This window comes from Saccharomyces cerevisiae, chromosome XIII, assembly GCF_000146045.2.
Source record: "Saccharomyces cerevisiae S288C chromosome XIII, complete sequence".
NCBI classification, from domain to species: domain Eukaryota; kingdom Fungi; phylum Ascomycota; class Saccharomycetes; order Saccharomycetales; family Saccharomycetaceae; genus Saccharomyces; species Saccharomyces cerevisiae.
In genome coordinates this window covers 162,009-184,159 of record NC_001145.3, presented here as the reverse complement: position 1 = coordinate 184,159, position 22,151 = coordinate 162,009, and the positions used below count along the sequence as shown (strand labels likewise).

Genomic DNA, 22,151 nt, shown 5'->3' with positions numbered 1-22,151 from the left:
TTACCTTTGTTGCCCGTTCCCGGGAAATATTGTTTACAGATGGACAGAGACCTAGCAAACCCACAATTCCATTCGAGTTTGCCACAAGATGCAGCGCATAGCTACAGTTTTGAATAGACTGTACTGTGCATTTAAGAAGTTGTTATATATGGTTAGTTAACTCTATGTTCCAACAAATACCAATAAAGATCGCGCAAGTGGTTTAGTGGTAAAATCCAACGTTGCCATCGTTGGGCCCCCGGTTCGATTCCGGGCTTGCGCATATTTTTTTTTAATTCACCAAAAATATTTAATGTTTAGAAGTTGTTTTACATATTTGGACGTTTTCAAAATATCCTGACGATAGAAACAATCATTAATAGTCTTTACATATAAACAATATTTATCAAATTTTTCTGATTATATAACCATCAAAAAACACAGAAAAGGCCTGTCATTTCGATTTACGTAAACTAAATTAATAATAAATTTATTTCATCTACCTGTTTTACTCTTCATATTATTTGATTTCTGCGATTTAATAGAATCTTACCAACCTCTAATGTTTTTTGAATATATTTTAATTTAACAGGTTCAATAGTTACTTTTTTATTATAAATAATAACTTAAAATATTACATAAACTATTATTTATATTATCATACAATAATTTATTATATAATTATTTATTAACTCTACCAATATAGAATAAAACATTTTCAATAATAAATTATAAACAAGTAAATATTTGGGTACTCCTTCGGGGTCCGGCCGAGTAAATTATTATTTTAAATATAATTTATGATTTATGATTAATTTCATTTACCTTCCTTAAGAAATTCTTCAGTGTATAGATCATTAATCTTGACCTGATTAATTTTCTCCAAGTTTCTAAAATTAGGCAAACTGATGGGCTTTTGAATCAAAGTTCCTGAATTGCACTCAATTATACTGTTGGATATCTGCGGTCTTTCTGTCGTTATGCCGATGTGACCAGCCTCCTTCCATTCCGTCTTTTTATGCCAATCTACATTTGCTGTAGTATTTAATACTGGATCGTATTTTGGATTCGACATTTTCAGCTCAGGGTACAAGATAGGGTCAAATGTATTTGAATCTATAATGGAGGATTCATACGTGACGATATTTGAATGAGTTAAATAGAAAGTCTTATAATCCGTCAAAATATCATTCATTACTGTAGTCGGCAAGTATATTTCTACCCCAAGCTCCCTAATGAATTTATTCAGCTTGGTAAAATTTACATTACTCTTTTCAAATTTGTAGTAAGTTAACCAGAACGGTACAGAATTTTTAATGAGGATGTTTTTTTGATAAAGGTTGAAATATTTCCTTGTTTGCATATTATTTTTAAGTACAAGCCATGTAGTTTTTATCAATTCTACCACGACTATGCTTAAGTTTTTATCATTTATTAAGGTCTGTAAATGCACCTTGGCATCAATTTGATTATTGATGTAGTTGGTGATTGATGTCTCTAGGATTTTAGTAAACGATGTTTGTTTCTCTAGAATTTCCTTTGGCGATTGATCTAAGGAATTCTTAAAAGAATGTCTTTTCAACATACAAAGGTACTCCGTCATAAGTAATATGTCGTTGGGCCAAATCTTTAAATAACGCGATACTGTCTCATTGAATATGTTATTGAATAAGGTATTATTTGACCGATATTTTCTTTTCAAAAACCTAAGAAAATCATACCTCAAAGTTTTGAAATCCAGTGGTAAGAACGTATTGGCTTTTTGGTATATATCCACTACCACTTCATCGGATATATTTTTCTTTGTTAGCCACTTAATATACATCATCCACGTATTTTCATGGTAAAGACAAGGAATCAAACATCTGTCAAAAACGGACATTACGAATTCTTTATCCAAGGATTTTGAAGGATCCGTCACAAATTTTAAATATCGCGACCAATTTTCCAAATCATCATTTAACACTTGGCCCAGGTTGAAGAAGGGCTGTTTGATTTTCGATTCGAACTGCCAAATTTCATTTACTGTTGTTTGTGTTTTTCGTAAAACTATATCAATATTCCTTGTTGTCTTCAAATTTTTTTCATTTAAAAACTTCTTGTAAGATGTGAAAAACCGCGCATACTGATGTAGAGGAACTTCAATAATGTACTCGTATATTCTTTGAACGTTATGCCAATTCTTCTGCCCAACTTCAAATTCTATAAACTTGTCCCAAAAAGGGTGTGATAGAAACTGCTTGCCAATAAGATCCTTTGCAATTTCAAAATTATTCCTAATAAAATCCGTTTCGTTCGGGTTATTAACACACAACACATTCAAATAATCACACCATAACTCCAGAGAAGTTGGGAACCATTTGACCGAGGTGGCCAGAACAGCAATCGATTTCTTGAGACCAAATAACTGGTACTCAATAGTAGCAAACCTCTTCCAAAATCCAAACAATAAAGGGTACTTACGCAATATTTGCCATAAAATAGTTTCCAAGGCCAATTTGATTGAATCATTTGGATTGCCATATTTAACCACTGTTTGCTCTATAACATCTACCATTTGGGTCAACGAAGAAATATCTGACCAGTCTAAACCACGATATGCTTGTACTAATGCTGTGTTGTCTTGAAGGAACTGGGTGTCCAAACCTCGAAGGGCATCAGGCCTAGGCTCAATATCTTCTATTGTAAAATTTGTTTCATCTGGCATAACGAAAGACGGATTGCCAAGTATCCAATAGCAGTAAGGGCCAAAACTTTTTGTTGAACAAAGAAATGGCTGTGGAAGGCGCGTTTTTACTTTAGGACTTTGAAAACTTTCTTGCGTAAATTCTGTTTAAGTCTGAAACTTTCAACTCTGTATTAAATTTGTTTTAAGATGTGCGACGGCGACGTAAAATGGTAAAGAAAAAGAAAATGAATGATAGTAAATCATACTGAAAACGAATGATCTGAAACAATAAAAAAAGATATTTGTATATAAATTATTCAGCCATGCTCAAACCTCCAGATTAAAAATCAATAATGGATTAATTGAAAGCCCTGGAGCTGGCATTTTTTACCACATTGTCTAAGAGGGAAAGGAAAATGACAACAAAGCGCTAAATAATGGAATCAAGTTTACAAAAATTGAAATTCCAGGATATTGACATAAATCTTATTCCTACTGCGAAGTGGACCACAAAATTACAGTATATTCTATACACCTGGTGTCAGTCGATACTACATGTGGCCATGTTTTTTTCTGATATATACACGTGTATTAAATTACTGGCATTTAACACATGGTCGAACAATATCATCCAACCATTCTTGGAATTCCGTATTTCAAAATGGTTGTTTAGCGGATGCATATTATGCTCCTCATTAATATTAATTTGGGAGTTGGTAATTGGATTGAGAGTGTATAGGAAGAAAGAGATTACATCGAACTACATGAATGGCATTAGCAGATTAATAAATTGCTTGTTCAATTTCAAAAAGTATCAAATTTTCGAACTAATAGTGCTGACTGATGAGAAAAAATTCAGTAAGTGGTTATTCTTTTCATATTTTGAAATCAGTGGATGTTTGAGGCTATTGTTCGGTGACTCTCCAAGGCAAATAATCAACGGATTAACTTTGTGGTCAGTTTTACTGACAGTTTCGAATGAGACCAGTAGCGGAACCCATAGTACTCAAAGCCTAGGTAATTTAGATGACCTAAATGGAATAATAAACAAGATAAAACATATTGCTAAGACAAATTACGAAGAAAGTGTGATCTTGTCCTTCATGTTGTTCTCGTTTATCATATGGGTAATTTTAATAAGCAAATTAATTCTAAGCATAATAATATTCATCATTTTTATACGTCCGAGATTTTTGTCTAGTAAAAGGAAGGTTAAGGGGTATGAATTGAAACTACGAAAGTATGTGTCTAAAGTCATTGACGAGAATTTAAGTAGAACTGTCTACGAATTGGGAATATTGATAGATGATGAGGAAGAAGGGACCATATGTGGTGACAACAAAACGCAAAAAAAATTCGATTATGATAGTCCTGATTATGGCGACGAAAGCACAATACCGAGTTACTACTGCTACTCGGATGTAGAAACGTACGAAAGAGTATATACGCCCATAAAGGCATATTTCCCCCAGAAATACAAACATAAATACATATAAATGTAAACGAAGCTTTTTTTGACTGCAAAAATGCATTAAAAGTAAATCGATTCTCATTTATTGTATATATATTGTATATATTGTATGAAATATTTATAATGATAATGATAGTAACAAAAACCATTGATGGCTATAAACAATGAAACAAAAAAAAGCACTACGAAAACAGTAGATTCGTGAGGAATTGAAAAAAAGAGTGAAAAAACTAATAAAAACAACGAGAGTAAATAGGATAGTACAAAAATACTAGGAGTAAAAAAAGGCCCTCTAGTAGTAGTAATAGTAATAGTAATAGTAGTAGTACTAGTAGTAGTAGTAGTAGTTAAAGGCTATGGTTGAATAAAAAAAAAGTCTGGATGGTAGTGTTTTGGTTTTACAATTAATTAGATTTTTTCAAATCATTCTTTTTTATACCAAAAGTAGCATCATTGTTTGATGCTTTCTCTTTCTCATCAGCAATTTCTCTTCTGAGCTTAACTAGCGAGGCCAGTTTTTCATCTGGTTCATAAATACCAAACCTTCTAAACCTCCTAATTTCAGCATTCATCTTACCAATATCCCCGTCATACTCTTCCAAGATCTTCTTTAGATTGTTTTCCAGCTCCACAAAGTATTCTTCACTTAAAATGAATTTCCGTTCGGTTTTAATAGCCGTGAAAGTGGAAGCAGTGAACCTATCTTCTAGAGGACTTTGGAAACCCTCTCCAGCCACAAGTTGGATACCTGGTGCTGCAGCTTTCCTAATCGCGCCCGCTCTATAAGCAGCAACTGCACCACCCATCTTATCTATGACATAGTTGTAATAGTTAGTCTGGTAATCGTCGTAAGTAGCTCTCTTAGCACCAATCCAGCCCAGAGAGCGCAAACGTGTCTTTAAGTCAGTAGTGTTGTTATTGCCGCCAGAATTCTTAGCGCCGTTAGCAGAAGGAGAAGTTAAATCTCTCAAACTCCATAACTTGTAAGGATTGAAGCTGATGGGGTTGGCAATGCCTAATTTGAGGAATAAAGTAATTATGCCCACTTTGAAAATGTGCATGACAAAGAAAAGCCATTGAGCTACGAGACTAGAATAGTTTGCCTGAACTTCTTGTTCGAGTTTAGCGGCAATTTCAGGTAAATCCATGTGCTTGGCTACAGGAATCAATAGTCTAGACAATTGATTAGTCAAACAAATACCTGGGGTTGGAGAAATGGCGTCGGGCAAATCGGTATATAGCCAGGCCAACATAATAATGGTGTATACCCATATGTTTTTCTTGGATAGCTTCCACTCCGGAACAACTAGCTGACCAGGCCACAACTGGTCAATAAGCGGCTTGGAGTCATTCAACTCCTCGAGATTTTCTTCGTTATCAGCTTCATAATGGAACATCAAACAACCACCTTCGGACAGGTACCCTGGATGGATAGACTTATAGAACTTTACGGGCTCCTTCTCATGGAAAATTGATGGTCTCAGCACCATTAAGTCCGCCAAACCCGTCTTGGAAGGGAAAATCTTCTTAATTTTGTTATTTATGGTGTCTTCATTTGACACCTGAAACGCATAGTCGTGCTCGACATCTGCGTTAAGTCTAATGTAAATCTCCATGCTTGCAATCGCCCTCTATCAAAACAAAGTCCACCGATCTCTGCTGCCCCTCTCTAAAAAGGAAAACAATGGCACCATTAGCTTCTTTTCTCGCTTTTTTATAATATTTTCCATCATTAAATGTGGGGAGGTGGCAAAATGGCAGTAGTAAGCTTGTCGCCCCACACGGCGAAGATGCGTAAACTATTTGGGCAAGCTAGCACAACGATGGCTTATGACGGTTTAAAACGAGAGGCTGAAAGAAGAACAAGGAGTGACCATAACATAACAATGGTTGCTAAAGATGATGAGCTATACTTGTACCATCTTACTTTAAAGAAACAGACGAATTTCGTGCACTCCTGCATCGGACACTTCGTCGATCTGGAAGCAGGGTCCAAGCGTGAGCAGTCGCAATTGTGCGTAGCTACTGAGACGCATTTAGAACTTTATGATACTGCAGATGGGGAACTAAAGCTTATTGCCAAGTTTCAAAACCTGTTTGCGACGATAACCTCGATGAAGTCGCTGGATCTGCCGCATTCAGGGTCAAGGGCAAAAGCTTCCAACTGGCCCACTTTTCTAGCGCTAACTTCCGATTCTGGTAACCTAAGTATCGTGCAAATCATTATGCATGCAGGTGCTCTTAGACTTAAGACTTTAGTGAACCAGCCATTGACGAGGACCACCCTTCGAAGAGTCTCTCCCATATCATACATGGAAATTGACCCTAATGGGCGTTGTATCATTCTCTCATCTGTCGAACAAAATAAATTGTGTTTCCTCGTTGATTATGCTCAAAAATTGAGGATTTCGTCTCCATTGGAAATCATCAGACCCCATATGGTAACGCTGGATATGGCAGTTGTTGATGTAAATTTCAATAATCCATGTTTTGTTACCTTAGAAATCGACAATGCCGCTACTCAACTATCAGTACACTTGATATTTTATGTCCTCGAGTTGGGTTTGAATCACATCGTCAAGAAGGCAGATTATTTAGTTAACCCATCTGCCAATTTCGTACTGAGTTTGCCAGATCTATCGCGATATAATATAACAACTTCGCTAAGCGACAACAACTATGATGCTGACTATGATACCCTTTTCAACCCTTTTGTTGTCATAGGCTTCGAAAATCATATTCTGGTAAAGGATATGAACGGATTTTTCAGCCTGAAAGTGGAAATACCCAAAAGATCTATCACAAATAGCCGTCATAAAAATGTAACAATCATATCAGGCATAGTGCAGAAATTGAAAAATGATTTTTTCGTACTTTTACAATCTAACCATGGCGATCTTTTTAAGTTAACTGTAAGTCCAGACACTAATGATAGAAATAGACCTTTAGTTCAATTGTCCTACTTTGATACAATCCAAAATTCACACCAATTACACATTTTCAAAAACGGTTATCTTTTTGCACTATCTGAAATGAATAACAACTTTCTTTTCCAGTTTGAGAAACTTGGTGTAGAGAAAAATGATTTTTCTAATGTTTTAACCTCAAAAGATCCAAATAAGTCGCTAGTTTTCGAACCATCCATAAAGTTGCAGAATTTGAGCATATTATCGCAACAATTGAATTTGAACCCTTCAATAAAATCTCAAATTGTCAGTGATTCGCCACTGTCTATCGCCACTAAACATTTTACAAACAACAAGATAATAACTTTAACAAATGCTGTGAATTACTCTAATTTGATATCTACTAGTTTACCCCCGAACGCAACCAAGTTATGGCTAATACCCGATCCTGCAACAACCGGCGATAACAATACTCTTTTGTTCATAACTTTTCCCAAGAAAACTATGATACTACAAATTGACAACGAGTCCATGGAGGAACTAACACCGGATGAAGCAACGCGTTCAGCTTTCAAGCTCTCTCAGGACACAACAATTCATACATGCCTAATGGGCTCACACTCTATTATCCAAGTATGCACCGCAGAACTAAGACATATCGTACCGACTGGTAAATCTAGGTATTCTAATAAGCTGACTTGGGTGCCACCAGCGGGAATTCGTATTGTATGTGCCACGTCCTCGAAAACACAACTAATTATATCATTATCAAATTACGAATTGGTTTATTTCAAGATAGATGTATCTTCGGATTCGTTAATCGAATTAACCACCCACCCAGAATTGGACACAATGCCCTCTAAAGTTGCGATTGTGCAAGATACGCAGCATGCTGATTTATTAGCCATTGCTGACAATGAGGGTATGATCAAAATAATGTCTCTTAAAGACCAAAAGGAAGATTTTTTAACTGTAATAAGTTTGCAATTAGTTAGTGAAAAGATTTCTGACATGATAATGGTTAGAGATTCCTCAATAGGACAGCTTAATTTGCATGTAGGTTTAGAAAATGGCGTTTACATGAAATTTCATATAGGGGATGTTGACGGATCGTTCACTGACATAAAAAGGCGATTCCTTGGCTTGAAGCCTGTTTCCCTTTCGTATTTGCGTGAGATATCTGTATCACTAAATAATGAGGAAGAAGAAGAAGAAGAAGAAGACGATGATGATGAAAAAGAAGAAGAAGAAATAAATAGTAGTGGAGCTAAATGGATGTCATGCGTGGTTTGCCATTCCTCTTCTACATGGGTAAGCTACACGTGGAAAAATGTGTGGACCATACGGCAGTTAAAGGATCAAAACATGCTAAGTTGTTCCAAATTTGTTAACGCAGATGTTGCAATCAACGGTGTTTGTTCAATATCGAGCTCAGGACGCTTAAATATTGGCAGAGTTTCCAACTTTCCAACTTTGGATAACTGGTTTCACGTTCATGAATCAAGTGTTAACAAGCAAGAGAACGGTGGAGGAGATGAAAGCAATGAAGAGGAAGAAGATGAAATGGAAGAAGAAATGGAAATGTTACAAATATCTACATTCCGACCTCGTACTATTTTATCATTTCCCAATAATCCGAAAAGCATTTTGTTTATTGATAATCACAGTGGTAAGAAACAATGCCGTATATCACTGCAAATTGATGGTGAATGCTTAAAGTTTGGCAGTTCGGATCATTTATACAAGATACTGGACGATATCGATTGCGTTTCCGCTGCTATAATAGATTTCACAAGACAAGCTGATCATTTGATCATTTGTGCTGGCGACAAAAGGCTGTTAACATACAAGATATTAGTTAACAAAGATAAACTATCTTTTGATATTGAATTACTTCACCAAACAGAAATCATTTCACCAATACATGCTATGTTGAAGTTTAAAAACTTCTTGCTGACAGCCATGGGCTCCACTATTGTCCTTTATGGTTTGGGGAAAAAGCAATTATTAAGAAGGTCCGTAACACAGACCCCGGTATCCATAACAAAAATTGTGTCTATGCACCAGTGGAATTATGAAAGACTGGCCGTTGGTGATATACATGAATCTGTCACTTTATTTATCTGGGATCCTGCGGGGAATGTATTTATTCCGTACGTAGATGACTCTGTAAAACGCCATGTGACGGTATTGAAATTTCTAGATGAGGCAACTGTTATAGGCGCTGATAGATATGGAAATGCGTGGACTTTAAGGTCTCCACCAGAGTGCGAAAAAATCATGTCAAATCATGATCCCAGCGAATTATCTAATGGGGCCATCAAGTACCCACTAGACGTCATCACTTTACAGCAGAAATTACCCAATACTTATGATTGCAAGTTCAAGTTTCAACTACTGAACCACTTCTTTGTTAATGATATCATCACTGATTTCCATATCCTGGACAGCCTTTCAAATTCTGATAGACCTGGTTGTATCTATATGGGCTTACAAGGAACCGTGGGATGCTTTATCCCCTTATTATCCAAGGGGAATGTTTTTATGATGGGAAACATTGAGAATATAATGGCTGAGGCGGATGATACGTTTTATTTAGATTATGAATCAAGAAAGAAGAATAACAATATGCGTAAGGAAGACGATGAAGAGGAATCTGGAAGTGTTGTGTTACAAGGACGGCATGGTATAGAGGATGAAATAATATGTGAGGGTTCCTGTTCCATTTTAGGTAGAGACCACCAAGAATACAGAAGCTATTATGCCCCTGTACGTAAAGTTATTGATGGTGATTTATGTGAAAATTTCCTGAGACTTTCCTTGAATGAGCAGGAATTTTTGGCCAAAAATTTAAAGAGTGTACAAGTGGAGGATATAATTCAAACAATCAACGAAGTCAGAACAAATTACATGTAATGATTTTACAGTAATAATACCAAGTATAAAGGCGTGTTAATGTATTTTCTTAATAAATATATGTACAAGGAATATATGATAGCTTTAAATATAAGAAATATAAAATTTCACCTCATCTTTATTTCTGTTTTAAAAGGAAACCGTTTTAATTCATCGATATGCCACCTCTGTACATTTCGTCGATGATTTTACCGTTTTCCAAGTTTTCACATAACAGCTTCAAGTTGTGTGGGTAAACTTTACCAAACCATAATGAATCCAGCTTGTTTTGCATCTTTTCTCTGCCGAATAGTTTATAGAAAATGACATTACCAGCAAAAATATGACCCCCAATATGAGAAATTAAGGCTAGATTATTCTCAGGAAAAAGCTTTTCATCTTGAAATGCTGCAATTATGTCGGGTCCCATTTCTCCACACTTAGCATCTCTCTTATAATGCCCACAGACTAAGTTCCAATCTCTTAGAAAAGTTTCACCCTGAAACCTTGTAAGCTTTCTATGATGCACTTCATGAACCTGTTGGGAAGCCTTGGCCTTACCGCTTAAATAATCCTGGAAGGATAGCTTTGGTGCTTGAATAGCTCCTTCATCTAAAAAAGATGCAAATTCCTCGATGTCCGTTTCCTTAATTACATAAAGCTTCATGTCAGGAATAACAAAAAAATAAAGCCATTCATCGTGTTGTTTTGGCCTTGGAATAAATTCATTTTGCAAATGCACCGCATTTATTAGTATTCCTGGAGAACCACCTAAATGGGAGCGCAATTTACTAATGGCATTATATGGCCGATTTGTATTAGTATCCAAATTATGATTCCATGCTACCTTCCATGGTTGAGCAAACCTATCACCCGGTGATAACAGCAAAACATGCTTATTGTAATTGGGCGTTCTATGAGGAAGCTTGATATGAGGATCTAATGGATCAGTTTTTGAAGGCAGCCTTGCGTTTATTTCTTGGCAATAACAGTTTGTTTGATCATTTTGAGCACGGGTATGAAGATCAGGAACGCTAATATGTTTGAAGCTATGATGGAAGGATGCCCGCTGCTGCAAAGTTTTGACAGTTATACGTAGCATTTTATTTTTTGTGTCAGTGCACCTTCTCTCACTTTTCTACTAAGGAAATTTGATATTTCAAATGTAGTATGCTAATAAATAAGAACACCCGCATGCACGAAAAAGGGAAATTTAAAACTAGTTAGGTAAACAAAGTTCAGAACAAGAAATGATATGGTTGTTTTACATAGATATATACTCAGTATTCGTTTTTATAACGTTCGCTGCACTGGGGGCCAAGCACAGGGCAAGATGCTTTTATAAACTATAATGCGAGATATTGCTAACGTTTAATGTGGAGCCCATCATGTTACTTTTATAAACGCTCTCGATTAACCTGTGTAATATCAGAGCATCCATCAAGGTGGGAAAGCCTTCGAAATCGAAACCTTGCATTACAAATTGTGAGGGTAATTCAGGAATTTTCTTTGTATTGAAGTGGAAGTCAGAGATAGATTGATACAGTCGATGAATATTACCCACAATGGCATTATAATTTCGTAAATGATATACTTCCATGATTTCTTTACCTGCATCATACCCCGGGTCTAAAGGAGCTTGTTGTCCATTGGCTAGCGGGAAGTCGTTTGCTCTAGTTCCACTGTAGTAAAGGACCAGATTTGAAATTTCTGCGAAGCCGGCATCGCCTTCAAGTTTCAAATCTCCCTTGGTACCGTGAATGTCAATGACCAAATTTTTGGTAAATTTTTTGGTAGGTTTGCCACCTTTGAAACTGCATGACACTGGAACATTGCCATTTAACAATGTGCCTTGGAATAAAAGATGATCCGGTACTGTCTTTGGGACTCGCTGGCCCAATCGGTTACCACGCTCATCTATCAGCTCTTGCTCTGGAATATTATTGAAAACCATTGCATTTATCCTGGAAAAGTACGAACTTGTCATGTATTGTAAAATATCGATTGTGTGACCAAATGTTGTGGTTACCAGATCTACACCGTTCCCGATTTCATAGATGTATTTTGGTGATTTAACAGGCCTTTCGTAGCCGTACCAACCGCCATTTCCAGCAATCTCGATCGAATTAATGTCGCCGATATAGCCTTGAGATATTAATTCTTTTGCTCTCAAAATATATGGTGATTTACGACCTTGTAAAGAGATGATGGTTTGAACCCCACGTTCAGCAGCAGCCTTATAAATGGATTCGGCTTGATCTAGTGAACATGCAAGGGCCCATTCTACGAAAAGATACTTGAGGTTCGGATTATTTTTGGAGAATTCCAAGAGAGGCATAACAACTTCATAATGGCTGGCCACTTGGATAGCTATCACTATCATATCTATAGTGGAAGATGATGCAAATGACTCTAAAGTGGGAAAAGCAGTGGCATTACTCAATTTTAGACGCTGAATGGTGGCAATAGAAGTCTCAATTTTTGGACTGTATAAGGCAGTGATTTGAAATTGTGACGATAGTTGCAGTATGGCGGGGTAATGTGTCTTGATTGCCCATCCTTTGGCTGCGTTGAGACCGACGAATCCGACTCTTATGGGAGCTGCATTAGGCACGGTTGAGACCGAAGATCTCTTGTTGTAGTCCATGACGGGAGTGGAAAGAACGGGAAACCAACTATCGAGATTGTATACGCTGGTCGGCAAGGACCAGCAGTGATATGTGATGTATATATATTCAGGTTCAAAAAAAAAAGTTATGAGCTTTTGGTTATTATGAATGTAGCAGACATTTTGAGGTCGTTCGGGCGAGAGTGCGCCGGTAAATGAAGAAAATATAGGATATTATTAATATTAGAATTAAACTATTATATTGCAGGGGAGAGAAGAAAGGGGTATAAATATATATTACAAAGCGGAAAACTTGCGCCATTTAAACAGAGACATCGTCCGGGCGCTCGTGTGATTTTCTTATAGTGAAGAAGTTAATACCTTTAGGTTGGTTTTCCGTAGCAGCAGTGGCAGTGACCGGATTAGCATTGGAAGAAGGCCCCACTATGCTTGCACTTTGTTGCATGTCTTCAGGTCCAGTGGCAGTCAATATTGGGTCAGTTGCTTGCTCCTTCTCTCTATGGAAGGGATTCCATCTGGAGGAGGTTCTGTATCTTGAATTGTCGATGGAGTAAGTAGAGGCCAACCTTGCCCTAACAGACCAGAAGACCAGCAGGATAAATTCCACGATACATAAAAAGACACTTGCCCAAGCCATACCCATCATAGAGGCACCCAATTGGGCACTACGATGATCGTCATGGAAAGCATTCTTTGCCATGGCAGAGGCGGCCGTTTGCAAGACAACGGCTGCCGTATTGAAGACAAACCCAAAAGACATGAGGATAAGCACCATCTCTGAAAGCATCTTCGAGCACCAAGTCAAAACGTAAAGGATAAACGACACACCTACAAAGGCAAGCGCAATCCAAAAGAAACAAAATGAAAATCTAGTCAGGTAGTAAAAAGCGTCTCTTTTGGAAATAAACTGGTGAGGGACATTGATGTGTGTGTTGAAGTTATCTACTGGGGAAATGGGGTATGCAGGTGCCAAATTGCTTGTGCAGGTATCCGACCCGTCTTTATCCTGTAGACAGGCGCCCCAAAACGTCCAACGTGTTTCATCCCCAGCATTAGGTATGCCTGTTGTATTGCCCTGCACCCAATAGAATCTGTTCACGGGGTAATGGTCCGTGGCACCAGATATAATCATCAAAATTAACAGCAAGGTATTACCTGCTAAAAACAGCAACACTACCAGACGTAGTACTATATTCCAGACCTTAACCATAGTATTGTGCGGATATGCGTTACTATACTTAGTCTCTTCAATATCTACGGGAGTCAAGAGGTATTAATAAATCTTCTTGCGTGGGTGTTGCTTGTTTGTTTGCTGTTTAAGTATCGAGGAGATGTTGAAAAATGTATCGGGGGCCTCGAGGCGACACCTGCTAATGTTTACAATTTTCCCGATTGGGGTGCTAGAGGCATACAGTGGGCTACATGGCACAGCACGGCAGTGCAGAGTGAGAAAATATGACTTCACGCTCGAGGCGAGGCCACGCTTTCGAAGCTTCGAATGCCACTACCTAGACCATTGCTGTTTTGTACCTTCACGGTCCCATTAGAGACATTTTACTTAATGCAAGATTGCCATATCCGTTGTCATGGTACCAAACAGGGTAATAATTTCTAGAAATCATGATACACGTATGACATCTGGGTAACCTAATCCATCTGGGTAACCGATTTTTCTCTCCCTTTGCTTTCTCTTTACCACTCAGCTGACTTTATTATTTTTTTTATATTTTTCATTTTGACAAAATTATATAGTTAGGAAGAATACAATAGGACTGCGACAGAAACAGATAAGGGCTCTTTTTTCTTGGGGTTGGCTGCTTTTATTCATTAATTTAAGACTCAAGTGTGCTGCGTGAAATGCTCTCATACTATGAACACAATACTGCGTTCCAAACAAACAATTGCAATTCCGGTAGCAATGCCGCCACTACATACAACAGCGACGCCAATAATGATACGATCATGAATAAAAGAAAAAATGACCATTTCGAGTTTGATACACACACTTTCTACCAAAGATCGAAGAGAACAAAACGAGATTCTGTAAGTACAAAGTTTTCGGTCGGTTCCGGGTGTGCTAATCTTAATAACAACAACAACAACATCATCATCAACAACAACAACAACAACAATAATAATAATAATAACCATAATCATAATAACAGCAATAATACTGCAACCTACAATAATATTCATTATAAAAAAAATATCGAAATATGTCCCCTGAAACCGGTTAGTATGCACCACACTATGAACAGCCGCTTACTGAACGAATCTGAATTTTATTCTGAAACAGAAGAGTACATGATTCATGGTTATTTCGGTAACACTAATCGCGACATAACAGGCACGAGTCCTACTGGAAGTGCTAGTATTATACAACACCAGTATCATCTTCTACCATCCCAAAGTATAATTGCATCACAAGCACCCGGTACTGCCATGGCCGCGTTGACTAACAACAATATCGCTAACGATTACATGGATATAGATTAATAAGAAAAAAAATAACTGCAGGAAATGAAAATGAAAATGAAATGGAAAAAAAAAAAAGAAAATTTAACCTATTTAAAATAATACAATGTATTACATATTTATCACGACTGTTTACGTATCTCTACTCAATTTACTTTAAAGGCTAAGTGCTCATTCTGGCTACCTTACATCTATCTATAAAACGTTCAAAACTCAAACCTCACTAGGCCTGGAGAAAAAGGGAAAAAAAATATCTCCCGGGGGCGAGTCGAACGCCCGATCTCAAGATTTCGTAGTGGTAAATTACAGTCTTGCGCCTTAAACCAACTTGGCTACCGAGAGTGACTATTTTGATTTACTTCAAAATAAAGTGTCAGTACTACCCTTATTATATGAATGTTGTCGTAACCTCTCGGATTATATGTAGACAATGTTATGGATATATAGAATATAAGTGTTGGAATAAAAATCAACTATCATCTACTAACTAGTATTTACGTTACTAGTATATTATCATATACGGTGTTAGAAGATGACGCAAATGATGAGAAATAGTCATCTAAATTAGTGGAAGCTGAAACGCAAGGATTGATAATGTAATAGGATCAATGAATATTAACATATAAAATGATGATAATAATATTTATAGAATTGTGTAGAATTGCAGATTCCCTTTTATGGATTCCTAAATCCTCGAGGAGAACTTCTAGTACATTCTACATACCTAATATTATTGCCTTATTAAAAATGGAATCCCAACGATTATCTCAAAATTCACCCATTCTTCAATAAGAATTTACGAAATAAATCCGGTAACCATAAATCCACAGAGCCTCTTATATTCACTCTGTTCCTCCATCGCCTATTGAGAAACGTTGGAATAAAACTCTAAAAATATCATCTAGTTAGTTAGTTTTTATTTTACCAGTACATTGTCACTTGCGGAGGGAGGATGACATAAAGATTGAGACGCAGTCATTTAATGAAGTTTAAACGCGGGTACTTGATAAAGTAATACGATATTGAATCATGACGTATAAAGTGAAATGAACGAATGATTACGTAAAAATGTCGATTTTCTCTTGAGAGACTCCCATAGCCTCTAAGAGGCCTTCTACTACGTTCCATATATCTAAGAATGGGGCCATATCCAGTGGAATCCCAGCAATTATTTGAGAATCACCATTTCTCAGCCGATATTTTAGCAGAATTACTACCAATATCAGGGGGCAATAGTTGATCGCCTACTTTAACAAAAAATGTTGCTCACGTATTAACACAGGCAACAAAAAGGATATTACGCAAGAACGTAGTATCCACATGCCATCCTCCTTGTTGCATCTTTTTTTTCCGAAATGATTCCCTTTCCTGCACAACACGAGATCTTTCACGCATACATCGGAAGGATCACCCCCCACTCAAGTCGTTGCATTGCTAACATGTGGCATTCTGCCCATTTTTTTCACGAAAATTCTCTCTCTATAATGAAGACCCTTGTGCCCTGGACTCTGTAATACTTGAAACTACTTCCTCAATAATCGCTTGGAGACCTACCCCCACGCTTTTCAAACAAGGCGCTAGCAAAAAGCCTGCCGATATCTCCTTGCCCCCTCCTCCTGTTCGAGAGAACTACGACCCGACCAATAATAATGTCATACAAGAACCGCCAAGAACCAACTGCTGAACCTTAGATCTCCAATACTTTCAGTTGGAGTATGTGAATATATAAGTACCTGGTCGACTAATCTTCTTGCATCTTTTCGTATTCTTACATCCTATGTCGCTAATACAGTTCCCGCATAGAGAAGAAAGCAAACAAAAGTAGTCAATGCTAAAATACAAACCTTTACTAAAAATCTCGAAGAACTGTGAGGCTGCTATCCTCAGAGCGTCTAAGACTAGATTGAACACAATCCGCGCGTACGGTTCTACCGTTCCAAAATCCAAGTCGTTCGAACAAGACTCAAGAAAACGCACACAGTCATGGACTGCCTTGAGAGTCGGTGCAATTCTAGCCGCTACTAGTTCCGTGGCGTATCTAAACTGGCATAATGGCCAAATAGACAACGAGCCGAAACTGGATATGAATAAACAAAAGATTTCGCCCGCTGAAGTTGCCAAGCATAACAAGCCCGATGATTGTTGGGTTGTGATCAATGGTTACGTATACGACTTAACGCGATTCCTACCAAATCATCCAGGTGGGCAGGATGTTATCAAGTTTAACGCCGGGAAAGATGTCACTGCTATTTTTGAACCACTACATGCTCCTAATGTCATCGATAAGTATATAGCTCCCGAGAAAAAATTGGGTCCCCTTCAAGGATCCATGCCTCCTGAACTTGTCTGTCCTCCTTATGCTCCTGGTGAAACTAAGGAAGATATCGCTAGAAAAGAACAACTAAAATCGCTGCTACCTCCTCTAGATAATATTATTAACCTTTACGACTTTGAATACTTGGCCTCTCAAACTTTGACTAAACAAGCGTGGGCCTACTATTCCTCCGGTGCTAACGACGAAGTTACTCACAGAGAAAACCATAATGCTTATCATAGGATTTTTTTCAAACCAAAGATCCTTGTAGATGTACGCAAAGTAGACATTTCAACTGACATGTTGGGTTCTCATGTGGATGTTCCCTTCTACGTGTCTGCTACAGCTTTGTGTAAACTGGGAAACCCCTTAGAAGGTGAAAAAGATGTCGCCAGAGGTTGTGGCCAAGGTGTGACAAAAGTCCCACAAATGATATCTACTTTGGCTTCATGTTCCCCTGAGGAAATTATTGAAGCAGCACCCTCTGATAAACAAATTCAATGGTACCAACTATATGTTAACTCTGATAGAAAGATCACTGATGATTTGGTTAAAAATGTAGAAAAGCTGGGTGTAAAGGCATTATTTGTCACTGTGGATGCTCCAAGTTTAGGTCAAAGAGAAAAAGATATGAAGCTGAAATTTTCCAATACAAAGGCTGGTCCAAAAGCGATGAAGAAAACTAATGTAGAAGAATCTCAAGGTGCTTCGAGAGCGTTATCAAAGTTTATTGACCCCTCTTTGACTTGGAAAGATATAGAAGAGTTGAAGAAAAAGACAAAACTACCTATTGTTATCAAAGGTGTTCAACGTACCGAAGATGTTATCAAAGCAGCAGAAATCGGTGTAAGTGGGGTGGTTCTATCCAATCATGGTGGTAGACAATTAGATTTTTCAAGGGCTCCCATTGAAGTCCTGGCTGAAACCATGCCAATCCTGGAACAACGTAACTTGAAGGATAAGTTGGAAGTTTTCGTGGACGGTGGTGTTCGTCGTGGTACAGATGTCTTGAAAGCGTTATGTCTAGGTGCTAAAGGTGTTGGTTTGGGTAGACCATTCTTGTATGCGAACTCATGCTATGGTCGTAATGGTGTTGAAAAAGCCATTGAAATTTTAAGAGATGAAATTGAAATGTCTATGAGACTATTAGGTGTTACTAGCATTGCGGAATTGAAGCCTGATCTTTTAGATCTATCAACACTAAAGGCAAGAACAGTTGGAGTACCAAACGACGTGCTGTATAATGAAGTTTATGAGGGACCTACTTTAACAGAATTTGAGGATGCATGATTATAGCCTAGCTTTAAGGCTACTTTAAAAACTTTTTATTTATTCATACATATATATTATCGAACATTCGTATAACTTAATATCATTCAAAAAAAAAAAAAAAAAAAAAAGAAAACATATACACATATATATTTATGTTTATAGAGAGAGAGAGAGAAAATTTGAATTTTTGAATCATTTGCAAAGTTATATGTTTTATACATTATTTATTCATTTTTTTTGGTGTCGAGGACATTGTGCTGTTCAGAGAACCACTTAAAATACGCATCGTTCTGTAAATATCCACTTTCATTAAAAACCTTATTCACTTCTAATTTTGCCTTCAACTCCTTCTTGGAGTTTTCTCCCTTTTTTTTCTGAACAAGCTCAACCAGATATAATGGTTCGTTCTTTTCGAACTTTGTCTTTACATATATTTCCTCCTTTGTACCTCTTCTCTTTCCCACATAAACAGTCCCCTTTTCAATAAAACGAGAGAAATACCAGAAAAGTAGCGAGAGCACAAAATATGCGCCTACCAAAAGCTTTTGATACGTAACAATCTGATCTCTCTCAAATTTTTTATCCAAGAAGAAACTCAAACCAGCTACAACAGCTATGGAATAACCTATGTACAATTTAGCATCGAGTAAAGCGTATGATCTCTCGTAATTTAATCTCGCGAAAACAGAAGGTAGGGCTTCATCTAAAGCTTGGTTCAACTCCGGGATTGAATATACATTAATAGGTTTAGCAGAACTCATCTTGAACAGGCGTCTCTTTTCCTTACAATAACTTGTGCTTTTCCTTCTATAATTCCGTTTCAACGTGTACAATTGTCATTTTTTGTCTGGTATGATTTTGCAGAACTGAAAAAATCTCTTAAAGGTTCCGCCTCATCAAGAAGGCATATTCCTTTACAAAAGTACATTGATCTTACAAGAAGCTAGCTAATGGTACTATTTAAAAAACAACTACACTCCATCAATACATAAAATTGTTATGATAGACTTGAGGGACGCACTAGTGCTTTTAATCCTCAAATCTGCTTACTCTTTTCTTTCTGGCAGCCCTAATGTGAAAAACTCTTTGCCGTGGCACTTTTTCGTTCCTTTTTTTTGCTCTTCGAGATGCTGAAAAAAAAAAAAAAAAAAAAAAAAACTGAAAAAGCCATATAAATATCAGTTGAGAATCCATCCGATTCAAATCATGCTTGGCTCATCGCATTTTTTCATCTCTTTTTCTCAAACTCTTGGGCTTAAATTTTTTTACGAAAAAATGGTGGCTTTTACATTTTCTCTGGTCTTCTTTGCTGCTTGAACCAAAGGATATTGGACCAATTCCATAGCTTTGAAGAAACCTAACAAACATTTTACGATGAGTGCTGCTCCATTGGATTACAAAAAGGCTTTAGAACATTTGAAGACATACAGTTCCAAGGACGGTCTTTCTGTCCAGGAATTGATGGACTCCACAACTAGAGGTGGGTTGACCTACAATGATTTTTTGGTCTTACCAGGCTTGGTCAATTTCCCATCTTCTGCTGTCAGTTTGCAAACCAAATTGACCAAGAAAATCACTTTGAACACTCCTTTTGTCTCTTCTCCTATGGACACAGTCACTGAAGCTGATATGGCTATTTATATGGCTTTATTGGGTGGTATTGGTTTCATCCATCACAACTGTACTCCAAAGGAACAGGCTTCCATGGTCAAGAAAGTTAAAATGTTTGAAAACGGTTTCATCAATTCTCCAATAGTAATTTCTCCAACCACCACTGTTGGTGAAGTTAAGGTTATGAAGAGAAAGTTTGGTTTCTCTGGCTTCCCAGTTACTGGTATGTTATAATAGACAAAATTTTTGGTATTATGTTTCTTTCATTAGAATGCGCTTTTTAATCATCCATAAAGTTTTCCAAGGTGTGAAAAAGATCTAAGATGATGATCAACTTTTTATATCAATAACTTTCGTTCTACTGACTGTGATCAAACGATCTTGTAGAGAACTTTTACTCTGAATTAAATCATATTCGCACCTTTTTCGGAAAGCCCATTATGTGTGATTAATTGACGTGCAGTGCACTTGAGGAACTTAATATATGTGATAAAAAAATATGTGGCTTATTTTACTAACATTGCTATGTAAATACTGTTATTTTTTTTCTTTTCTGGCTGGGCTGAAAATTTCTTCAGTCTTCATAAAGTTGAGAAAATAAAAGGAAACAAGTACATCTTTTTGAACACAGAAGACGGTAAGTGTCCAGGTAAGTTAGTTGGGTTAGTCACCTCTCGTGATATACAATTCTTAGAAGATGATTCTTTGGTTGTTTCTGAAGTCATGACTAAAAATCCAGTTACTGGCATCAAGGGTATTACTTTGAAAGAAGGTAATGAAATCCTAAAACAAACCAAGAAAGGTAAATTGCTTATCGTTGATGATAACGGTAACCTCGTTTCCATGTTGTCAAGAGCGGATTTGATGAAGAATCAAAACTACCCGTTAGCTTCTAAATCCGCCACCACCAAGCAATTGCTATGTGGTGCTGCAATTGGTACTATCGAAGCTGATAAGGAAAGATTAAGACTATTAGTCGAAGCAGGTTTGGATGTTGTTATCTTAGATTCCTCTCAAGGTAACTCTGTTTTCCAATTGAACATGATCAAATGGATTAAAGAAACTTTCCCAGATTTGGAAATCATTGCTGGTAACGTTGCCACCAGAGAACAAGCTGCTAACTTGATTGCTGCCGGTGCCGATGGTTTAAGAATTGGTATGGGTTCTGGGTCTATTTGTATCACTCAAGAAGTTATGGCTTGTGGTAGACCACAAGGTACAGCTGTCTACAACGTTTGTCAATTTGCTAACCAATTTGGCGTTCCATGTATGGCTGATGGTGGTGTCCAAAACATTGGCCACATCACCAAGGCTTTGGCCCTTGGTTCCTCCACCGTCATGATGGGTGGTATGTTAGCTGGTACTACCGAGTCACCAGGTGAATACTTCTACAAGGATGGTAAGAGATTGAAGGCTTATCGTGGTATGGGGTCCATTGACGCCATGCAAAAGACCGGTAACAAGGGTAATGCCTCTACTTCTCGTTATTTCTCTGAGTCAGACAGTGTCTTGGTTGCACAAGGTGTTTCTGGGGCTGTCGTAGACAAAGGTTCCATCAAGAAGTTTATTCCATATTTGTACAACGGTTTACAACATTCTTGTCAAGACATTGGTTGCGAATCTCTAACTTCATTGAAAGAGAATGTTCAAAATGGTGAAGTTAGATTTGAATTCAGAACCGCTTCTGCTCAATTAGAAGGTGGTGTCCATAATTTGCACTCCTATGAAAAACGTCTATACAATTGAGTAAGCATCCATAGATATTTAAAAGTTTATTTTTGCATATAAATATACCTTCATAGAGATCAACAAAACTAAAATAAAGAACAGACCTAATAAAACGCTATATGATTCTGTGCATTTGAGGAGCATCTAGCTTCTAAATAGATAATTAATGCAACTTACTTACTTATTGAAGTATGTACAGTGGA

General features: G+C 37.2%; 12 protein-coding genes and 3 non-coding genes across 15 annotated transcripts, besides 2 other annotated features; 8 read left to right on the top strand and 7 right to left on the bottom strand.

Annotated features, from left to right (window-relative positions):
- The first annotated feature begins 191 nt into the window (after positions 1–191).
- Positions 192–262, top strand: YNCM0007C. The gene has a single exon. It is a non-coding gene; the product is annotated as a tRNA-Gly (tRNA).
- A 10-nt stretch (positions 263–272) lies between these two features.
- Positions 273–363: an origin of replication (ARS1308; Autonomously Replicating Sequence).
- A 433-nt stretch (positions 364–796) lies between these two features.
- Positions 797–2,686, bottom strand: PRP39 (Prp39p; the record flags this gene model as incomplete). The annotated part of the gene is made up of 1 exon (NM_001182403.1): positions 797–2,686. The coding sequence occupies one exon, from the start codon at positions 2,684–2,686 to the stop codon at positions 797–799; it is 1,890 nt and encodes a 629-aa protein (NP_013667.1).
- Positions 2,687–3,084: 398 nt separating this feature from the next.
- On the top strand, positions 3,085–4,143 carry PRM6 (pheromone-regulated K(+) transporter PRM6; the record flags this gene model as incomplete). The annotated part of the gene is made up of 1 exon (NM_001182404.1): positions 3,085–4,143. The coding sequence occupies one exon, from the start codon at positions 3,085–3,087 to the stop codon at positions 4,141–4,143; it is 1,059 nt and encodes a 352-aa protein (NP_013666.1).
- Positions 4,144–4,522: 379 nt separating this feature from the next.
- On the bottom strand, positions 4,523–5,734 carry GSF2 (Gsf2p; the record flags this gene model as incomplete). The annotated part of the gene is made up of 1 exon (NM_001182405.1): positions 4,523–5,734. The coding sequence occupies one exon, from the start codon at positions 5,732–5,734 to the stop codon at positions 4,523–4,525; it is 1,212 nt and encodes a 403-aa protein (NP_013664.1).
- Positions 5,735–5,854: 120 nt separating this feature from the next.
- RSE1 (U2 snRNP complex subunit RSE1) lies at positions 5,855–9,940 on the top strand (the record flags this gene model as incomplete). Its single annotated transcript, NM_001182407.1, has 1 exon — positions 5,855–9,940. One exon carries the CDS (start codon positions 5,855–5,857, stop codon positions 9,938–9,940), a length of 4,086 nt encoding a protein of 1,361 aa, NP_013663.1.
- Positions 9,941–10,085: 145 nt separating this feature from the next.
- On the bottom strand, positions 10,086–11,021 carry AIM32 (Aim32p; the record flags this gene model as incomplete). The annotated part of the gene is made up of 1 exon (NM_001182408.1): positions 10,086–11,021. One exon carries the CDS (start codon positions 11,019–11,021, stop codon positions 10,086–10,088), a length of 936 nt encoding a protein of 311 aa, NP_013662.1.
- A 237-nt stretch (positions 11,022–11,258) lies between these two features.
- On the bottom strand, positions 11,259–12,566 carry GAL80 (transcription regulator GAL80; the record flags this gene model as incomplete). Its single annotated transcript, NM_001182409.1, has 1 exon — positions 11,259–12,566. One exon carries the CDS (start codon positions 12,564–12,566, stop codon positions 11,259–11,261), a length of 1,308 nt encoding a protein of 435 aa, NP_013661.1.
- Positions 12,567–12,849: 283 nt separating this feature from the next.
- SUR7 (Sur7p) lies at positions 12,850–13,758 on the bottom strand (the record flags this gene model as incomplete). The annotated part of the gene is made up of 1 exon (NM_001182410.1): positions 12,850–13,758. The coding sequence occupies one exon, from the start codon at positions 13,756–13,758 to the stop codon at positions 12,850–12,852; it is 909 nt and encodes a 302-aa protein (NP_013660.1).
- Positions 13,759–14,405: 647 nt separating this feature from the next.
- YML053C (uncharacterized protein) lies at positions 14,406–15,044 on the top strand (the record flags this gene model as incomplete). Its single annotated transcript, NM_001182411.1, has 1 exon — positions 14,406–15,044. The coding sequence occupies one exon, from the start codon at positions 14,406–14,408 to the stop codon at positions 15,042–15,044; it is 639 nt and encodes a 212-aa protein (NP_013659.1).
- A 232-nt stretch (positions 15,045–15,276) lies between these two features.
- Positions 15,277–15,365, bottom strand: SUP5. The gene is given in 2 exon segments: positions 15,277–15,312; positions 15,327–15,365. It is a non-coding gene; the product is annotated as a tRNA-Tyr (tRNA).
- Positions 15,366–15,478: 113 nt separating this feature from the next.
- Positions 15,479–15,811: a long terminal repeat (Ty2 LTR).
- A 567-nt stretch (positions 15,812–16,378) lies between these two features.
- YML054C-A (uncharacterized protein) lies at positions 16,379–16,537 on the top strand (the record flags this gene model as incomplete). The annotated part of the gene is made up of 1 exon (NM_001184571.1): positions 16,379–16,537. The coding sequence occupies one exon, from the start codon at positions 16,379–16,381 to the stop codon at positions 16,535–16,537; it is 159 nt and encodes a 52-aa protein (NP_878139.1).
- Positions 16,538–16,851: 314 nt separating this feature from the next.
- On the top strand, positions 16,852–18,627 carry CYB2 (L-lactate dehydrogenase (cytochrome); the record flags this gene model as incomplete). The annotated part of the gene is made up of 1 exon (NM_001182412.1): positions 16,852–18,627. The coding sequence occupies one exon, from the start codon at positions 16,852–16,854 to the stop codon at positions 18,625–18,627; it is 1,776 nt and encodes a 591-aa protein (NP_013658.1).
- A 206-nt stretch (positions 18,628–18,833) lies between these two features.
- SPC2 (signal peptidase complex subunit SPC2) lies at positions 18,834–19,370 on the bottom strand (the record flags this gene model as incomplete). The annotated part of the gene is made up of 1 exon (NM_001182413.1): positions 18,834–19,370. One exon carries the CDS (start codon positions 19,368–19,370, stop codon positions 18,834–18,836), a length of 537 nt encoding a protein of 178 aa, NP_013657.1.
- Positions 19,371–19,983: 613 nt separating this feature from the next.
- Positions 19,984–21,966, top strand: IMD4 (IMP dehydrogenase IMD4; the record flags this gene model as incomplete). The annotated part of the gene is made up of 2 exons (NM_001182414.1): positions 19,984–20,443; positions 20,852–21,966. The coding sequence occupies 2 exons, from the start codon at positions 19,984–19,986 to the stop codon at positions 21,964–21,966; spliced, it is 1,575 nt and encodes a 524-aa protein (NP_013656.1).
- On the top strand, positions 20,540–20,625 carry SNR54. The gene has a single exon (NR_132236.1). It is a non-coding gene; the product is annotated as an SNR54 (small nucleolar RNA).
- Positions 21,967–22,151: the final 185 nt, after the last annotated feature.